The 17,704-nt window shown below is 41.0% G+C and overlaps 1 protein-coding gene and 1 long non-coding RNA gene across 3 annotated transcripts in view; one reads left to right on the forward strand and one right to left on the reverse strand.

Moving 5' to 3' along the window:
* LOC138989172 (uncharacterized) overlaps positions 1–2,780 on the reverse strand; it is a 37,378-nt gene extending 34,598 nt beyond the window's left edge. The window contains exon 1 of the long non-coding RNA XR_011465383.1: positions 2,217–2,780. This is a non-coding gene — a long non-coding RNA (uncharacterized lncRNA). The remainder of the gene's footprint in view (positions 1–2,216) is intronic.
* CEP162 (centrosomal protein 162) overlaps positions 1,933–17,704 on the forward strand; it is a 93,669-nt gene continuing 77,897 nt past the window's right edge. Inside the window, exons 1-4 of one of the 2 annotated variants that reach the window (XM_005897597.3) lie at positions 1,933–2,197; positions 4,298–4,413; positions 13,694–13,805; positions 17,538–17,684. In XM_005897597.3, coding sequence (XP_005897659.2) covers positions 4,357–4,413; positions 13,694–13,805; positions 17,538–17,684 — 316 coding nt within the window. In that variant the 5' untranslated portion in view covers positions 1,933–2,197; positions 4,298–4,356. Of the gene's footprint in view, positions 2,198–4,297; positions 4,414–13,275; positions 13,393–13,693; positions 13,806–17,537; positions 17,685–17,704 lie in introns of those variants that run through there. The other variant, XM_070376640.1, reaches the window with a different exon arrangement.

Consider the following 17,704-nt stretch of genomic DNA (forward strand, 5'->3'; position numbering starts at 1 on the left):
CATGAGACACAGCTTTGCACGAGAGTCATCTATTAATATTCAGAAATGGGTAACAGTAGCCATGAACAAAGAGCGACACAGGATGGAACGCCAATACAAGAATGTGCTAACAAGTTCATCTCTGTGGTGAACAACTGGCTCTGGATCACAGAGGACACTCTGGTTAGTCTTATGAAATGAGTATCAGTTCTTTCCAGGGTCAATAAGGAAAATCATTTGTTCATCAGCTGCAACCCCCATGGATCAAGCTTGGTTCTACAGAGGTTAATTTCTGCATACTTCCAAGCTTCAAGTAGTGAGTGCTGAGTGGGCTCCCTCAAGAGTCAGAGGAGCCCCATGGATCAGAAAGCCAGAGGCCCACACTGCAGGCTCCAGGCAGGCACACAGATGAGTTACACCTGTGTGTAGCTAGTGACAGCCTGACTGGAAGTGGTCCCAGCAGCTGCAGCTAGAGTAAAAAAATGAGGCCAAGAAGATCTGAGGCTAATAGGTATCTGTGAAAGACTGTGAAGGAGGCCTAATTTGCAAAATGCTTCCTAATAAGGATGGGTGAGAAAGGTTCCTAGAAGAAATGAAGGCTAAATTGAAACTTAAACCCCTAAAGGATGAGTAGAGGGCAGCAAGAATTGATAAAGAGGAAACAGGTCATTTTCAAAGAGAAAGTAGCTTTCTCCATTTCCCAAGGGTTGAGGGAGCTTCTAATGTCTTCTAACCACACCCTACTTCTCCTACAATAGCTGTGCTTGTACAGGACTGCAACTGTCCAGTCACTTGTCTATCTGTTCCACTAGATCAAAGACTCCACCAGGGCAGGGATTATGACTGTCTTCACCTACTCAGCAACTGTTAGAAGCAAAATTATAGACTTAATTGAATTGTCTTTTAGACTGTAAAGAGGTAAAGTAACCCATGTGCAGCTCCTAGCAACTTCAGTTCAGTTCAGTCGCTCAGTCGTGTCCGACTCCTTGTGACCCCATGAATCGCAGCATGCCAGGCCTCCCTGTCCATCACCAACTCCCGGAGTTCACTCAGACTCACGTCCATCGAGTCAGTGATGCCATCCAGCCATCTCATCCTCTGTCGTCCCCTTCTCCTCCTGCCCCCAATCCCTCCCAGCATCAGAGTCTTTTCCAACGAGTCAACTCTTCGCATGAGGTGGCCAAAGTACTGGAGTTTCAGCTTTAGCAACTTAAGTGCTCAATAAAACAACAGCTTCTTAAAATCTCTATCATAATATTATTCAAATCTTTATCATAGGGCACAGTTCCTGGCATGCACACCTTTGTATTACAATAAACAACTGCCGAAAGAAAAGTTCAGGCAGGACACGATGAGGTCTTATGTTGCCAGCATCAATGCTTTCGATTGATGCTGATTTTTCTTTTTATATCCTAAAAACTGTCCTCTGAAACTCCAACGTGCTTTGTTTTTATTTTTTTTAGAGGAAGAAACAGGAAAAAAAAAAAGTAAAATTCAAGAAAATAATTGTAAGATGCCGCAATAGAACAGGGGCAAAGGAATAGTGGGAAACCACAGAGATACTCTGATATACTAATAGGTAGAGCTTGGGATGTGTCTGTGTATTTTCAATTTCTTGTCCACTAGATGGTGGAACAGAGTCCCTGTCCTGAAAACAGAGCTCTTTCCTGAAAACAGTTTCATTCATAACACGCACGCAGGGCGTTGCACATGAAGGAAATTACTCAATATTTTTCAAGGTTGCCTCTTGGAAAGCAGAAGGCTGAAATAACTCGGGAAGAGAAGGTTTGGAAGAGATGAGAAGCGGTGAGAAAAGCTGAAATTCTAGGACCAGGGGCGCTAAACTACATTTCCCAGGAAGCCACGGGCGTATCCGCCACACGCCTCACTCCTGTCTCCCGCGCTCACGACCCTGTCGTACATCCACCACCCCAAGGAGCACAGGGAGGGCCGCAGAGTCTCCAATGGTGCAGCAGTAGCGGCTCCCACCCGCAAGACCGTCCTGCTAAGCCACGACCACTATAACCTGCGCTCGCGGAGGCGAGAAGATGCAAACTACAGTCCCTCCGCGCCCGCAAGCCACGTGACCAGCTTGCATCATGTGACTCCGGAGGCTGGCGGCGACGTTCGTTACCCTAGCAACTGGCTGCCCCCCCACCCCCTCACTCCACCCCCATCCCTTGAACCTTCCGGGAGAGCGCGGAATTCGGAAGCAAAGGTAGGTGAGGCGTGGATACCTGTTTCCCGCTTGGTTCAGCAGCGTCCAGACTGTGCTCAGACTGCTTCTTGGGGCCTTGAGTTTCGGGTCACTTCCCACTTCCGCCCCGATTCCACTGCGAGCGCCTTTGTCTTCTCGCGGGCGCCAGACGCGCGTTTCCTGGGGCCGGGTGCTCGCCGGGCGGGATCCGCCTTTAACCTAGAATTTGGGGCCAAGATGTTAACCGCCGCCACCCTGAACTGAACCGAAATGGAGAAGAGAGTGGAGGAGGTGTTACTGCGCAGGTTGGCCAAAGTGTTGTCCAAGTCTCCACACCTCCCGCGTCTACGAAAGGAAGCAGGGCTCGGAGCTGCTTCAAGGAGTTACAGTCCATAAGTTGGCGCAGACCCTCAGTTGGATTCCTGAGGGGAGACTGGAGAGAGTTTAGCGTTGCGCGTCACCATTGCATAGTTTTGTTGACCTTCCCTCCCTCCAAGGAGAAAGCAGTGGCAAGCCACTCCAGTACTCTTGCCTAGAAAATCCCATGGATGGAGGAGCCTGGTAGGCTGCAGTCCATGGGGTCGCTACAAGTCGGACGCGACTGAGCAACTTCACTTTCACTTTTCACTTTCACACAATGGAGAAGGCAATGGCAACCCACTCCAGTGTTCTTGCCTGGAGAATCCCAGGGACGGCAGAGCCTGGTGGGCTGCCGTCTATGGGGTCGCACAGAGTCGGACACGACTGAAGCAACTTAGCCTCCCTCCAAAAGATGCTTAATTTGTTCTAATTTGTATACTCCACTTTGTTTTAGGTAGATTATGAGTCTTAATAACTCAATCCAGAAATCTGTATCTGGAAGCGTCTCCACTATCAGGAACAGTGTATTTTGCAAAACTTTTAAATATCGGTTGATAATTAGCTGAATGATAAAACTGCACGAACTCTGCCTTTTCCTTTGCAGAAGGGAAACAGCCTTTTGAATATGCTAGTTTTTAAAAGTTTACTTGAGAAGACCTGGTTTAAGAGATGTTAATACACACACACACACAGATATGCATAGATTTAGGAAATATTGTGAAGACCACTTTCTAATAATTGGATATTAAGAATGAAAATGCAGTTCTGAACTCAAGTATAATGCGCACTGTAAAAGCTGTTGTTAAATCAATTTTATTAATGAATTAGGAATCTCTCATTCAGTTTACTGGTCAGCGATTGAACGTATATGCTAAATCATAAGAGAAATGCCTGCCTTGGAGTGGGATCACTGGATCATTTGGTAGTTGTAGGGAAAGAGCAAACTAGCCGAAATGGCGGTGATTAGGCTCTCACCCCAGGGCCTTTCTCTCTCACCCCACATTTGGTAAATACATGGTTATGTAAGAGCTGAGATCACTTATAGCAGTGGGCATGCATGTAACCTATAGAAGCCCCACCTGAAAAGCCCTTGCTTGCCTCTGCATTATGGCCGGGTTATGGCTGTGTCTCCTGGGTCAACCAGGGCAGAATACACTGCGTCTGCTGTGCCAGTCAGGAGAGACTAAATATGTCTGCAGTTGCTAGGGTTCCTTGACTTTTCTTCCGGCTTACAGCTGGCGACTTGCCTACTCTGGGTGCAAACAGAACAGTGAGATGTAGCAAGACAGTAGTTATATTTTTGGTTTTTTGTGAGGTACCTGCATACTGTTCTCTGTAGTGGCCACACCAATTTATTTACATTACCATCAATAGTGTAGGAGGGTTCCTTTTTCTCCACCCTCTCTAGCATTTAGTGTTTGTAGACTTTTTGATGATGGCCTTTATGACTAGTGTGAGGTGATAGTTCATTATAGTTTTGATTTGCATTTCTCTAATAATTAGCGATATTGAGTGTCTTTTCATGGGCTTTTTGGCCATTTGTATGTCTTTGGAGAAATGCCTATTTAGGTCTTCTGCCCATCTTTTTTTTTTTTTTTTTTTTATGTTGAACTGTAACTGAACACCTGAAATTAACATAACATTGTAAATTAACTACATTTAAATATAAATTTTAAAAAATGTCTTAAGTTCAAGTCTGCCTGTTTTTTTTGATGTGATGTAGATTTCCTTAAAGGATGTTTATTATCTCTTGCCATTTAGCGTTTCCGATGTTGTAAACACTCCAGAATGTTTACTTTGGAAAGTGAAAAGTATTGATAATGGCCCACTATTCCAAAGAAGAGCTGGATGAAGAGTTTGAACAGTTCATGAAAGAAGTAAGTTCATATTTTTAGAAGCTATATTGTAAATTGTCTCACCAGAAACTCATTTCTTCAATTCTCCATTTCACCTGTAAGATACAGCCAGTCAGTCATCAGGCTCTGTCACCTGTCTCCAGAGTATATCTATCATCCCTCTAGTTCTCTCCCTTTTCACTGCAGCCATCCTAATCCAGGGCACCATTATCTCATTAGGCTACTGCAACAGCTGCTACTTCCTGTCCCAGTGGTCCTTCACCACACTGCAGCCAGCATGGTCTGTGACATAAATCAGACTCTGTTCTTCCAATGTAAAACACTCTATTCCTTCCCATCACGTAGAGAATAAAATCCAGACTGCTTCTTGGGGCTGGCAAAGCCCTAGTGCCTTTGGGTATGTCCACCTCACTGACTTTATACCATTCCTTCCCATTTTCCAGTCATGCCTTTTTTCTCCTCCACATATGCCAACTCAATTCATGTTAGGAGCTTTGTACTACTAGCTGTTCCGTCTGCCGGTACTAGGAGCTTCCCTGGTGACTCAGATGATAAAGAATTTGCCTGCCGTGCAGGAGATGTGGGTTCAGCCCCTGGGTGAAGAAGATCCCCTGGAGAAGGGAAGGGCAACCCACTCCAGTATTCTTGCCTGGAGAATCCTATGGACAGAGTATCCTGGTGTGCTGTATAGTCCGTGGGGTCACAAGGAGTCGGACATGACTGACTGTTCACTTTCCATGCCAGTAATGCTGTCTGTTCCTCCGTTCTTTACCTAGGTGGTGAAGATCTCTTCTTAAAAATCCTACCTGAGAGAGGTTTTTTCCCTATTGACCCAGTAAAAGAAAAAGTAGCCATCAGGTTCCTTCTTAGTATACCATGTACTTAATTGTCCATGTTGCACTTAAAACCATTCATTATTTTACTTCTTTAGCTCTGTTTTCTGTCTCCCATAAGAATGAATGGTCTATGACATAATGGCTGTGTTTTTTTAATTGAAGTTTAGTTGATGTACAACATTATGTTAGTTCAGATAGTGATTCTGTTTTCATAAATTGTATTCCATTTAGAAGTACAAAATACTGGCTATATTCCCTGTGCTGTATGATATATCCTTGTAGTTTATTTGTTTTAAACACAGTAGTTTGTACCTTTTAATCCCTACCCCTGCCACTATTTTGCCCCTCCTCCTTTCTCTCTTCCCACTGGTAACACTAGTTTGTTCTCTATATCTGAGTGTCTGTTTTCTGCTTTGTTACATTCATTCATTTTACTTTTTTTAGATTCTACATGGAAGTGATAACATATAGTACTTGTTAACCCTGACTTATTCCACCAAATATAATACCCTCCAGGTCCACCCATATTGTTTCAAATGATGAAATTTTATTCTTTTTATGGTTGAGTAATATTCCACCTTCAGTCCAACTCAGTCGTGTCCGACTCTTTGCAACCCCATCAACCGCAGCACACCAGGCCTCCCTGTCCATCACCAACTCCTAGAGTCCACCCAAACACATGTCTATTGAATCGGTGATGCCATCCAACCATCTCATCTTCTGTCATCCCCCTTTCCTCCTGCCCTCAATCTTTCCCAGCATCAGGGTCTTTTCAAATGAGTCAGCTCCTCCCATCGGGTGGACAAGTATTGGAGCTTCAGTCAGCATTAGTCTTTCCAGTGAACACCCAGGACTGATCTCCTTTAGGATGGACATATATACATATATACCACACCTTCTTTATCCGTTCGTCTGTTGATGAATACTTAGGTTGCTTCCATATCTTTGGTAGTGTAAATAATGCTGCTGTGAAAAATTGGGATACGTTTATCTTTCGGATGAGTGTTTTTGTTGCAGGAGTATATTCAGGAGGGGAATCATTATATCGTATGATACTTCTGTTTTTAGTCTTTTGAGGAACCTCCATACTGTTTCCATGGTGACTGCACCAATGCACATTCCCACTAACAGTGTACATGGATTCTCCTTGCTCTACATCCTCACCAGCATTTGCTATTTGTAGCTATTCTGATAGGCTTCACAGGTGGCTCAGTGGTAAAGAATTCACCTGCCAATGCAGGAGACCTGGATTTGATTCCTGAGTCAGGAAGATCCCCTGAAGGAGGAAATGGCAACCCACTCCAGTATTCTTGCCTGGAGAATCCCTTGCACAGAGGAGCCTGACAGGCTACAAGGGTTGCAGAGTCAGACACAACTGAGCATGCACAGAGCCATTCTGACAGGTGTGAGGTGATATCTCTTTGGAGTTTTGGTTTCATTTCCCTGATTAGTAACATTGAGCATCTTTTCATGTGCCTGTTAGCCATGTGTATATCTTGTGCCCATTTTTTAATCAGATCGGGGTTGGAGGGGCGAGGTTGCTCTATTTTTGATATTGAGTTACATGAGCTATTGATGTATTTTGAATATTTACCCCTTATTGAACATATGATATGTGATTTTTTTTTTCCCATTCTGTAGGTTCTTTTCATTTTGTCAATAGTTTCCTTTACTGTGCAAAAGCTTTCAAGTTTGATTAGGTCCCATCTGTTTATTTTTGCTTCTGTTTCCTTTGCCTTAGGAGATAGACCCAAAAAAATAACTGCTATGATTTATAACAAAGTGTTCTGTTTATGTTTTTTTCTAGGAGCTTTATGGTTTCAGGTTTTACGCTAGGTCTTTAATCTATTTTGAGTTTTTTTGTATATGATGTGAGAACTGTTGTTTTACATGGAGCTATTCAGTTTTTCCAGCACCACTTACTTTAGTAAGAGACTTTTTTCCATTGTATATTCTTGTTTCCTTTGTTGTAGATTTATTGACCATAAATGCATAGGTTTATTTCTGGGCTCTCTATTCTGTTCTATTGATGGATGTGTCATTTTTGTGCCAGTAACACAGTGTTGTGATTATTGGAGCTTTCTAGTATAGTCTGAGGTCAGAGAGCTTAATACCTCCAGCTTCATTCTTTTTTCTCAAGATTGCTTTGGCTATTCAAGGCCTTTAATTGTTCCATATAAATTTTAGGATTATTCTGCTGCTGCTGCTGCTGCTGCTAAGTTGCTTCAGTCGTGTCTGACTCTGTGCAACCCCATAAATGGCAGCCCACTAGGCTCCCCTGTCTCTGGGATTCTCCAGGCAAGAACACTGGAATGGGTTGACATTTCCTTCTCCAATGCATGAAAGTGAAAAGTGAAAGTGAAGTCGCTAGTTCATGTGTCATGCATGTTTTGGTAGGTATACATTAAGTCTGTAGCTTGTTTTGGGTGGTATGTACATTTAATAATAAACTTCCAGTCCATGAACATGAGATATCTTGCTATTTCATCGTATCACAGTCAGTTTCCTTTATCAGTATTTTATAGTTTTCACACTGTATAGCTTTCATGGGCTTCCCAGGTGGCTTAGTAGTAAAGAACCCACCTCTAATGTAGGAGACAGGGGTTTGATCCCTGGGTCAGGAAGATGCCCTGGAGAAGAAAACGGCAACCTACTCCAGTATTCTCACCTGGGAAATCCCGTGGACAGAGGAGCCTGGCAGGTTACAGTCCATGGAATGGAGTCAGACACGACTTAGCAACTAAACAACAACCACGTCTTTCACCTTCTTGGTTAAGTTTATTCCTATGTATTTTTTTCTTTTTGATGTGATTTTTAACACACATAGAGACTACTTTTGTCCATTTATATCTGTTAACATTTGCTTTATATATTTGTTGTAGTTTAGTCGCTATGTCATGTCTGACTCTTTTGCAACCCCACGGACTGTAATGCGCCAGGCTCCTCTGTCTATAGGATTTCCCAGGCAAGAATACTGGAGTGGGTTACCATTTCCTTCTCCAGGGGATCTTCCTGACCCAGGGATCAAAGCCAAGTCTCTTGCATTGCAGGTGGTTCTTTACTACTGAGCCACTATATTCAGTTCAGTTCAGTTCAGTCGCTCAGTCGTGTCCGACTCTTTGCGACCCCATGAATCGCAGCACGCCAGGCCTCCCTGTCCATCACCAACTCCCGGAGTTCACTCAGACTCACATCCATTGAGTCAGTGACACCATCCAGCCATCTCATCCTCTGTCGTCCCCTTCTCCTCCTGCCCCCAATCCCTCTCAGCATCAGAGTCTTTTCCAGTGAGTCAACTCTTCACATGAGGTGGCCAAAGTACTGGAGTTTCAGCTTTAGCATCATTCCTTCCAAAGAAATCCCAGGGCTGATCTCCTTCAGAATGGACTGGTTGGATCTCCTTGCAGTCCAAGGGACTCTCAAGAGTCTTCTCCAACACCACAGTTCAAAAGCATCAGTGCATATATTTTAATGAACGTTGTATCCTCTTCTTGTGTTGATCCCTTTATCATTATATAATGCCCTGGGTCTTTGTTTTGGACTTTGTTATAAAGTCTGTTTTTTCTGATTTGAGTATTGCTACCCTTGCTTTCTCGTTGTTTCCATTTGTGTGAAATAACTTCTTGCAACCTCTCACTTTGTTTTTGTGTGTCTTTATCTCTGAAGTGAGTCTCTTGTAAGCAACCTATAGATGGCCTTTTTTGGTTGATGTTGTTCAATCAGCTAACCTATGTCTTTTGGAGCATTTAGTCCATTGACATTTCAAGCAATAGGTTTGTTCCTACTGCCATTGTATTGCTTATTTTTGGGTTTTGTACTACTATTCTGTTCTTTTCTCCTTTTTGTTTCTTCCCTGTGGTTTGATGATTTTCTTTAGTGATATGCTTGTATTCCTTTCTCGGTAGTGTTTGTGTATCCATTGTAAGGTCAAACACATTCTAAAAGATCTGTATTTTTTTTTCCCTCCCCTCTCCAGTATTTTGTGTTTTGTGTCATATTTTACATCTTCATTTTCATCCCTTGCCTGTTTGTTGTAGTTATAGTTGATGATACAATTTTTCTTTTCAATCTTTGTGATAATTTATTTAAGTGGTTTGTTCACAGCCTTTACTGTATATGTGTCTTAATTAGATTTTTCCTTTCCTATACGTGCTTGCTTCTTATAGCATTTTCTTTTCCACTGAGAGAAGACTCTTCAATGTTTCTTTTAGGATCAGTTTAGTATTGATGAACTCTTCTAGTCTTTGCTTGTCTGAGAAGTTCTTCATCTGTCCTTCAGTTCCAAATGATAATCCTGCTGGGTAGAGTATCCTAGGTTTTAGTTTTTTCCTTTTTAGCATTCGAAATATGTCATGTCTTTCTCTTCTGGCCTCCAGAGTTTCTGCAGAAAAATCATCTGATAGCTTGGTGTGGGGAGGAGGGGCAGTTTGCTTGTATGTGACCCTTTGTTTTTCTGTTGTTGCCTTTTAGAATAATCTCTTCCACTTCTAACGTTTTAATAACTCTTCAGTTATTATATGTCTTGGTGCGGGTCTATCTGTATTCATTTTGTTCAGGACTGTCCATGCCTCCTGTACCTGGATATCTGTTTACTTCTTCAGGTTCTTCTAGAGGCTTCCCTGGTGGCTCAGACAGTAAAGCATCTGCTTGCAATGTGGGAGACCTGGCTTTGATCCCTGAGTTGGGAAGATCCCCTGGAGAAGAAAATGGCAACCCATTCCAGTATTCTTGCCTGAAAAATCGCATGGATGGAGGAGCCTGGTAGACTACAGTCCATGGGGTCACAAAGAGTCAGACATGACTGAGCGACTTCTCTCTCTCTCTCAGGTTCAGGAAGTTTTCAGCCATAATTTCATCAAATAGATTTTCAACTCCTTTCTCTCTGACTTCTCCACCTGGGACTCCTCTAATATGAATATTGGTATACTTGATGATGTCTCAGAGGTCCCTTAAATTGTTTTCATTTTTTAGATTTGTTTTTCTTTTTCCTGTTTGATTATTCTGTCCTCTAAATTCTGCTGTTAATTCATTCTAGTGTGTTTTTCATTATAGTTGTAGTCTTCAGATCTGATTGGTTCTTTTATATTTTCTAGTTTCTTGTCAAAATTCTCACTGTGTTCATCTATTCTTTTTTCTAATTTAATCTTATTACTAATGCTTTGAACTCTTATCTGGTAAATTGTTTATCTCTGTTTTAGTTTTTGTTCTTTTGTTTGAAGCAAATTCCTCTCTCTTCTCATTTTGTTTAACTTTCTCCATCTCTATGAAATTAGGTGAAACAGTTACCTATCCCCATCTTGAAGGGGTGTCCCTTTGTGGGAGCATCCCTATACAGTCTGTGTGCCCTGTGGCTTTGATGGGAGAGCTGGATCTGACGTAAACAGGAGTCATGTCTTTCTCCAGGGTGTGCTGATAGCTATCGTTTTGGTAGGCAATGGGACTAGAGATGAAGGTGCTCAAGCCAGAGCCAGGTGTCAGCCAGGGCTGCTTCTCTGCTCAGTGACAAACACCACCCTATGAGGGTGGGAGCAGGTCCCAAGTTGCTGGAGCAGAAGCCCTGCGGGCTGGGTCCCAGCTGGTTCTATGCCCTGTGTGTACACTTCCCTCTCCTGGCATTGTCATCTTTCCCTAGAGAGGAGCAGAGCTGGAGCAAGCGGGGCTGGAGTAGGGGTTTGGCTTGTTCCAGGGTAGTTACAGGACGGCAGCCAGAGTTCCATGCAGTTTCGTCTGCTTCCTCCACCTTGTTTTGGGAGTAAGGCAATATGTGCACACTCCTCACAAGCAGAGTTTGGGTTTCTTACAGCCCTGTTGTCACTGGCTTTCTAACCAGCTAAGGGGACTCATGTCCCCAGTGTCAGACCCCAGGGCTGGTACCCCACATATGTAATTCTAGACACTTACTCCCCAGGGTGGGTCTCTGAGCCTTTTAATCCCCTTCCTTTTCTGTATCCCTTCCCTGGAGAACAGGCCCTGACCTGATCTCTTTTCTTCTCTTCCTACCCACGTTCATGTGGATCTTTCTTATAGCTTGTACTACTCAACATTTTCAAGGTTCATCCATGTTGTCACATCTGTTAGTACCTCATTCCTCTTCTGTAGCTGAATAATATTGCGTTGTATGGATTTGCCACATTTTGTTTACTGACATCAATTGATGGACATTTGCGTTTTTTATACTTTTCTGCAATTATCAATAATGCTGCTCTGATACTTGTATGTAATTTTTGTGGGGATATGTTTTCATTTCTCTTATGTATATACCAGAGGGTGGGAAATGCTGGGTCATGTGGGTTAACCTCAACATTTAACCTTTTGAGGAACTGCTGACCGTTTTCTAGGTGGCTGCACCATTTTACTCTCTCATCAGAAGTACATTAGTAGTTTTAGGCTTCCAGTTTCTCCATATCCTCAGCAGCACTGTTGTTAACTGGGGAACCAGCTTTTGTGTTTTGTTTTTTATGATCGTAGCCAGAAAGCAATGTGGAGGATTGTCGAAAGTGAGAATACCTTCTGTGCATTAGACAGTGCCTGCCCGCGCATTCTCCATTTCTTTTATGATCTTTGCCACAACCCTGCAAGGTCGCTGTTACCTTGCCTGTTTTCTAGATGTATAAACAAAACTAACTTGTTTTGAAGTTAAAATTTGAACTCAGATCTCTCTGGCTCCAAGAACCTGTAGTCCTTCTTTCATGCCCTTACATAGCCCTGAGTTTAGGAGGAAAAGACTGAATCTGAGACAGGTTATCAGAGTTGGGTAAGCAGGGAGAGACAGAAAGGAGAGAGAAATGGGACATTTCAGGGTGACAGTGAAGTTTAAGGCTGAGTGGAAAGTGATCCAGTGAAAATTCAGATGGAGTAAAGAGTATTCTTTCTTTCCTTCTCCCCCTCTTCCTCCCTGGTGGTCAGGAAAGACAGTGAGTTCTTTTTGAACATTTTGAAATGGCGTTCTTACAAGTCACTGAAGTAGAGTTGTTTGCTTGGCGGGTAGAAATGTGTGTGTAATCATCTAAAAAATTTAAAAAGTCATTCCATTGCCCTAGTTGGGGGACCATACAGGTGTCTTTGAAAGTAGACAGGTTTCAGTCAGGGAAACCCAGTTTTGAACCCCAACTCTGTTATCACTTACTGACAGTAGCAACCTGGGAAAGTTGCTTAACTTCTCTGAGTTTACTTCCCCATCAGTAAATCTCTGCTGGATTGTTTGAAGAGTGAGATAACCTGGGTATAGATCCTGACATAGAGCAGGCATGTCATTAATAAATGTTAGTTTCTTCTCCAGAAGAAGTATGTTAAAGTGAGGGTAAAAAGGACTAAGAGCAGAGTTCTGGATAAATTTCGTTAACAAAAGAGCAGAAGAGCCAAGAGCTAGTAGAGTTGGTTAGGAAAGGTCACAGAGATGAGGTGTATCCTGGAGGAGGTGGTACTGTGACCTTGAAGAGAGTTTCAGGAAGTGAGAGTTGGTCACTGTGTCAAATCCTGTGGTCTATCAGGGAGACCGCTGACAGTGGTTCTTTATTTGTGGATTTTGGAGGCCTTTGGTGACTGAGGAAAGTTACTTTGGATGGGTGCCAGATTTTCAGGAGTTCAGCAATGACCTTGAGAAGTTAGAATGTATACAAAATAAAAGTGATGGGTAGAGTGAAAGGGAGGTGTAGGACTAAGGACCTCTGCCTCTCTCTCGTTTGTTTTTGTTTGCTTTTTAATTTGTTGTTTAGTCTGACTCTTGTGATCCCATGTACTGTAGCCTGCCAGGCTCCTCTGTCCAAGGAATTTTCCAGGCTTGAATACTGAAGTGGGTTGCCATTTCCTTCTTCAGAGGATCTTCCCAACCCAGGGATCAAACCCACATCTCTTCCATTGGCAGGGGCATTCTTTACCGCTGAACCACCTGGGAAGCCCTTTTCTAATTAGAGGAGACTTGAATGTTCATTCTTTTATCCTACGATTATGGCAGGTGCTGTGCTTGGCCCTGGGGATGCAGCAATGAGCAGGTTTAATAACCTGAGGGAAGGAGGGGTGGGAGACTGAAGAGGGAGTGAGATAGAGATGCAGTAGGATTACCTGGTAAGAACCTGGCGAGGAGGGAAGTGGGCCCCTCTGCAGGTTCTTCTTGGAGTGGGGAGAAGAATTTCTCTTCTGAGAGAGGAAATCAGTGTCTTAACAGGTGAGTCGAGTGGTAGAGTGAAGGGAGTTGAGAAGAAGGGTGGTTTTGACTGTAGGGTCTTTATTTTCTCAGTCAAAGAGAGATACTGGCTTAGAGTAAGGGAGGTAGATTGGATTTAGAGTAGGAATTTATGATTGTAGTAAGATTTGGACCTAAAGGGTAGAAAAGGAGAAATAAAACTTTTTCATTAAAGTTTATTAATCATTGTAACAAGCACTAATTGTCAAGATCTAAGAGAAACATTTTCAGTGATAATCTGGGATTCTTGAATATAAAATTCAGTAGCCTATATCTGATTTAGCTTTCAGATGATTCTTTTGAAAATTCAAATAAAACACCTAGACAACCTAAAGAAGTGAAGAAGAAAGATACAGTGCCATGGTGGATAACTGAAGATGAATTTGAAAGTGGTGGTAAATACTGCTAATTTTAAATTATTTGACCACAAGGGGGCAGACAAGACTTTTGATTCTGGATTTTCTTACTGTGCTGTTTAGGTTGGCCAAAACGTTCCTTTGGTTTTTTAAGTAAAACTAAAAGACAGATTGTTCATTTTCATCAAGAACTTTATTGAGCAACATATTCACCATTTTGTTCCACTACCTTCTTCCATTTTTCATAAAACTTTGTAATTCCGTCTTGCCCAAGCTATCTTTTCGAGCAAAGAATTGTTCCAGGTGCCTTTTACAGTCTTCCAGGGAATTGAAATTTTTTCCATTAAGAGAATTTTGTAAAGACCAAAGTAAACGGGCATCTAAAAGTACAGTGTCTGGTAAATACAGTGGATGAATCAAAACTTCCCAGCTAAGCTGTAGCAATTTTTGCCTGGTCATTGAAGAAACTTGTGTTGTCTTGATGGAAGATCATATAGTTTATATTGACTAATTCTGGACACTTTTCGTCAAGTGCTACCTTTAGTTGGTCTAACTGGGATCAGTACTTGTTGGAATTAATTGTTTGTTTTTCCAGAAGGAGCTCATAATAGAAGGCTTCCTTCCATCCCTACCATATATACATCCCCTTCTTTGGATGAAGACCAGTCTTGTGTGGCTGGTGGTGGTTCATTTCATTTGCCCCACAATCTCTTTGGTTCCACATTATTGTACAGTATCTGCTTTTCATCACCCATCACAATTTATTTTAAAAAGCACCATTTTTATTATGTTTCAGTAGAGAATTGCATGTGGAAATACAGTCAGGAATTTTTTTTTGCTTATGTGGCACCCAAAGTGATTAATGTAACCAAACTTGTGCAAAGGATTTTCAGCACTTGACTGGGATATTTTAAGTATGTCAGCTGTTTCACGCATGGTATAACGTATATTATTCTCAATTAATTTCTCGATTTGATCACTATCAACTTCAACTGGGCTCCCTGACCATGTAGCATCATCCAGTGAGAAAACTCCAGCACAAAATTTCACAAACCACTTTTGAAAAGTTTGATCACTCACGACACCTTCCCCATTCACTGCACAAATCTTTTTTTATGTTTCAGTAGCATTTTTACCTTTCTTGAAATAAAAAAGTATGATACACCAAATATGTTGCTTTTTCTTCCATCTTCAGTATTAAAATGGATATGCAACAATTCACCAGTTTTGGTAAGGTTTTTTTTAATGCACCCTGATATGCCAGCTGTCACAATATAATCTAACAAAACTTTTTCTAATGAAGTTAAAGACAGCTAAGCTCTACTAGAGCCATTTTTGGGAAAAAATCAAATGAACCTTTTGGCCAACTCAATATAAATATGTAAGGAAAATAATATTAATAGTGAATTTTAAGTTTGCATTGATTTTCATATTAAATAACTTTATATTTGTTATATAATTGAGACTGTATTTCTGCATTATCAGATTATTTTACATTCAAATAATTTATAATTAGTTTTAGATAGTGAACAATACAGGTATATTTATATGTTATGTTTAATGGTAAATTGATTTAAGGTGATTTAATAAGATACTCTGACAGTGTATTAATGTCATTGCATTTGGAGGATTTTAATAGATCTGTTGATTTTGGTATCACTGTCTGTTAATAACAGTAAAAAAAACAAATACCATCGTCTTAATGGTAAAGAACTCATTATTGATCCTGTCTAGCACATGCTTATACCTCTCCCAGAACTTTTCCTAGTCACATTTTACAATGGAAAAATTGCTCCCTTGCCTGTTTCCTGCATTATAGCTAGTATATGTGATACTGCCGAATTCATAAGGATCCCCAGGGTACCTCTGTTAAGTAACTGTGATAACAGAATCTGTGGATCTTTAAGCACTATTTTATGAACTGATAGGATTTCTATAGTTCTTTTTCCTTGTACTCCTGACCCTCAACAGTAAATAATAAATATTTAATAAGTAAATCTTATAATTTAATAGTCATTTCTCTGTTCTTTTTAACACTTTAAGGAATTATCGTATTGAAAAATTCAGTGTATTTTTCAGTAGATTTTCATAAATCTATATCATGCACAATGCTAAAGCTTGTATATGAAGAATTTTTTGTTTTAGAATCTTTCCCCGTCTTGGTGCTTGAAAAGGATATTATATGATTAAGTACTATTGACATAGTTGACAAAATTTGAGACTTAATTAACTTTAAAATCTTTCTCCTAGAAGGTAGTGAATTAGAGCTGGGGTATGCAAACTTATGCAAATTCACTCTAAAGAGAAAGAATGAGTCCTAGACCAACACTTAATGTAACCTAATTAAAGAGACTAAATTTTTTAAAAAAGAATGTATCAATCAGTGGATTTGATTAGTAAGGGATGCAAAGGATACTTAGGAAGGAAACTTTGACAATGTCTATTTAAACACAGAGGGGAGAAGGTTTCTCTACCCAAGGGCATAACCTGGTCCCTCGTTCATTCACAAGCATTTACTGAGCTCATATTACCTTCTGAGTGTTTGGCACTAGTATACAAAAACAAAATATGATTCCTGCCAGCAAGAATGTAGATGCTTCTAAGGGAGAACTGAACCACCCCTCTTGAGAGGAATGCATTTCTTAAAGAAACACTATTAAACATCAACATTGAGCCAATTCTACCTTATAATTTTGCTTTCTCTTTCAGTTGCCATTAAGACAAAATGTTCTGCAGAGAAGGTGAAACTATATAATTCTATCTACTGGTTATACTCTTCATTGTAAATAACTGAATCAGATCTTGGTTTTGGTTGTATTAGTCTCTTGTGAGGTGGGTTAGTGTGGGTCACATCCCTGAGTCCAGCTTCAGAGCCCGGCTGAGACCCCTGGACAGATGGCTCAACAGCACTCCAACCTTGGCATGCATATTTTTGTCTGAAATCTCCTGATTTCCTCTGTGTTGAAGTTATTATGAGACCCATTAAAACAATTATTCACACAGAGCCATAAAATAATTTGATTCTGAACCCTTTCCAGTAGGACACTAAGTAGGAAATTGAAATCAGAATTTGTAACTTATTTTGATAAGGCTTTTTTCTAAGCAAAAGTGGTATTTTTCTAATCTCAATCTTTATGCCATACATTATAGTTATTTTTTCCGTGTATGAGTATTTTACAACAATTATATACTGCTAGGATAAAGAAAATTTGGTATTGTATAACTTTCCCAGTGTTTTCTAGTGCTTTTAGAATGAAGAGCAAAACCCTTTCCCCAGCCTATGAAGATGAGCATGGTCCGACCATTGACTCCTGCCTTAGGGTTACTTCCCCCAGATTACCCTCACTGAGCTTTTTGCATCCTTGCATGTGGCCTGCCCTCCTGTTTTTGACCCTTGGACCTCCTTGTTCCCCAGCCTGGAGTTGTCTCCCTTCTTTCCTTCACATAAGGCAGGAGATATCTTTCAAGTGGCATGGTTTATGTATTAAGTACTTGTGCTTGAGAATAATTAATTTTTAAAGTCTTGATGCAAATTTTTAAAATATTCCATTGGGTAAGATTCACACAATCAAATAGAATTGTAATTTTTCTTTTGTGAATTTTTGTCTGATTAATTTTTATTTCATATAGCAGATTTAGCTGCTGTCTCCTAGTATAACTCATATAATAGCATAACAAGTCTAAGCTAGTATAGCAGTATTAGTATGTTGGCATAGTGGTCAAAACAATGCTCTTAATGTAAATATCCAACTATATTAAACCCCATCCCAGGACCATTTGGGACAAATGTAAGCTATTTGAAAACAAAGAAGACTTCTCAGCCTGTTATGGAAACAGAAGAGGAGTCTGCTGAAAGGATTCAGTTTCTTAAGAGCAGTGGAACCTCTATCTTGAGTATTGACAGCTTAGAAGCCAATGGTAAGAATTGTGGGGGGTAT

Source organism: Bos mutus, chromosome 9, assembly GCF_027580195.1.
Source record: "Bos mutus isolate GX-2022 chromosome 9, NWIPB_WYAK_1.1, whole genome shotgun sequence".
In the NCBI taxonomy this organism is placed as follows: domain Eukaryota; kingdom Metazoa; phylum Chordata; class Mammalia; order Artiodactyla; family Bovidae; genus Bos; species Bos mutus.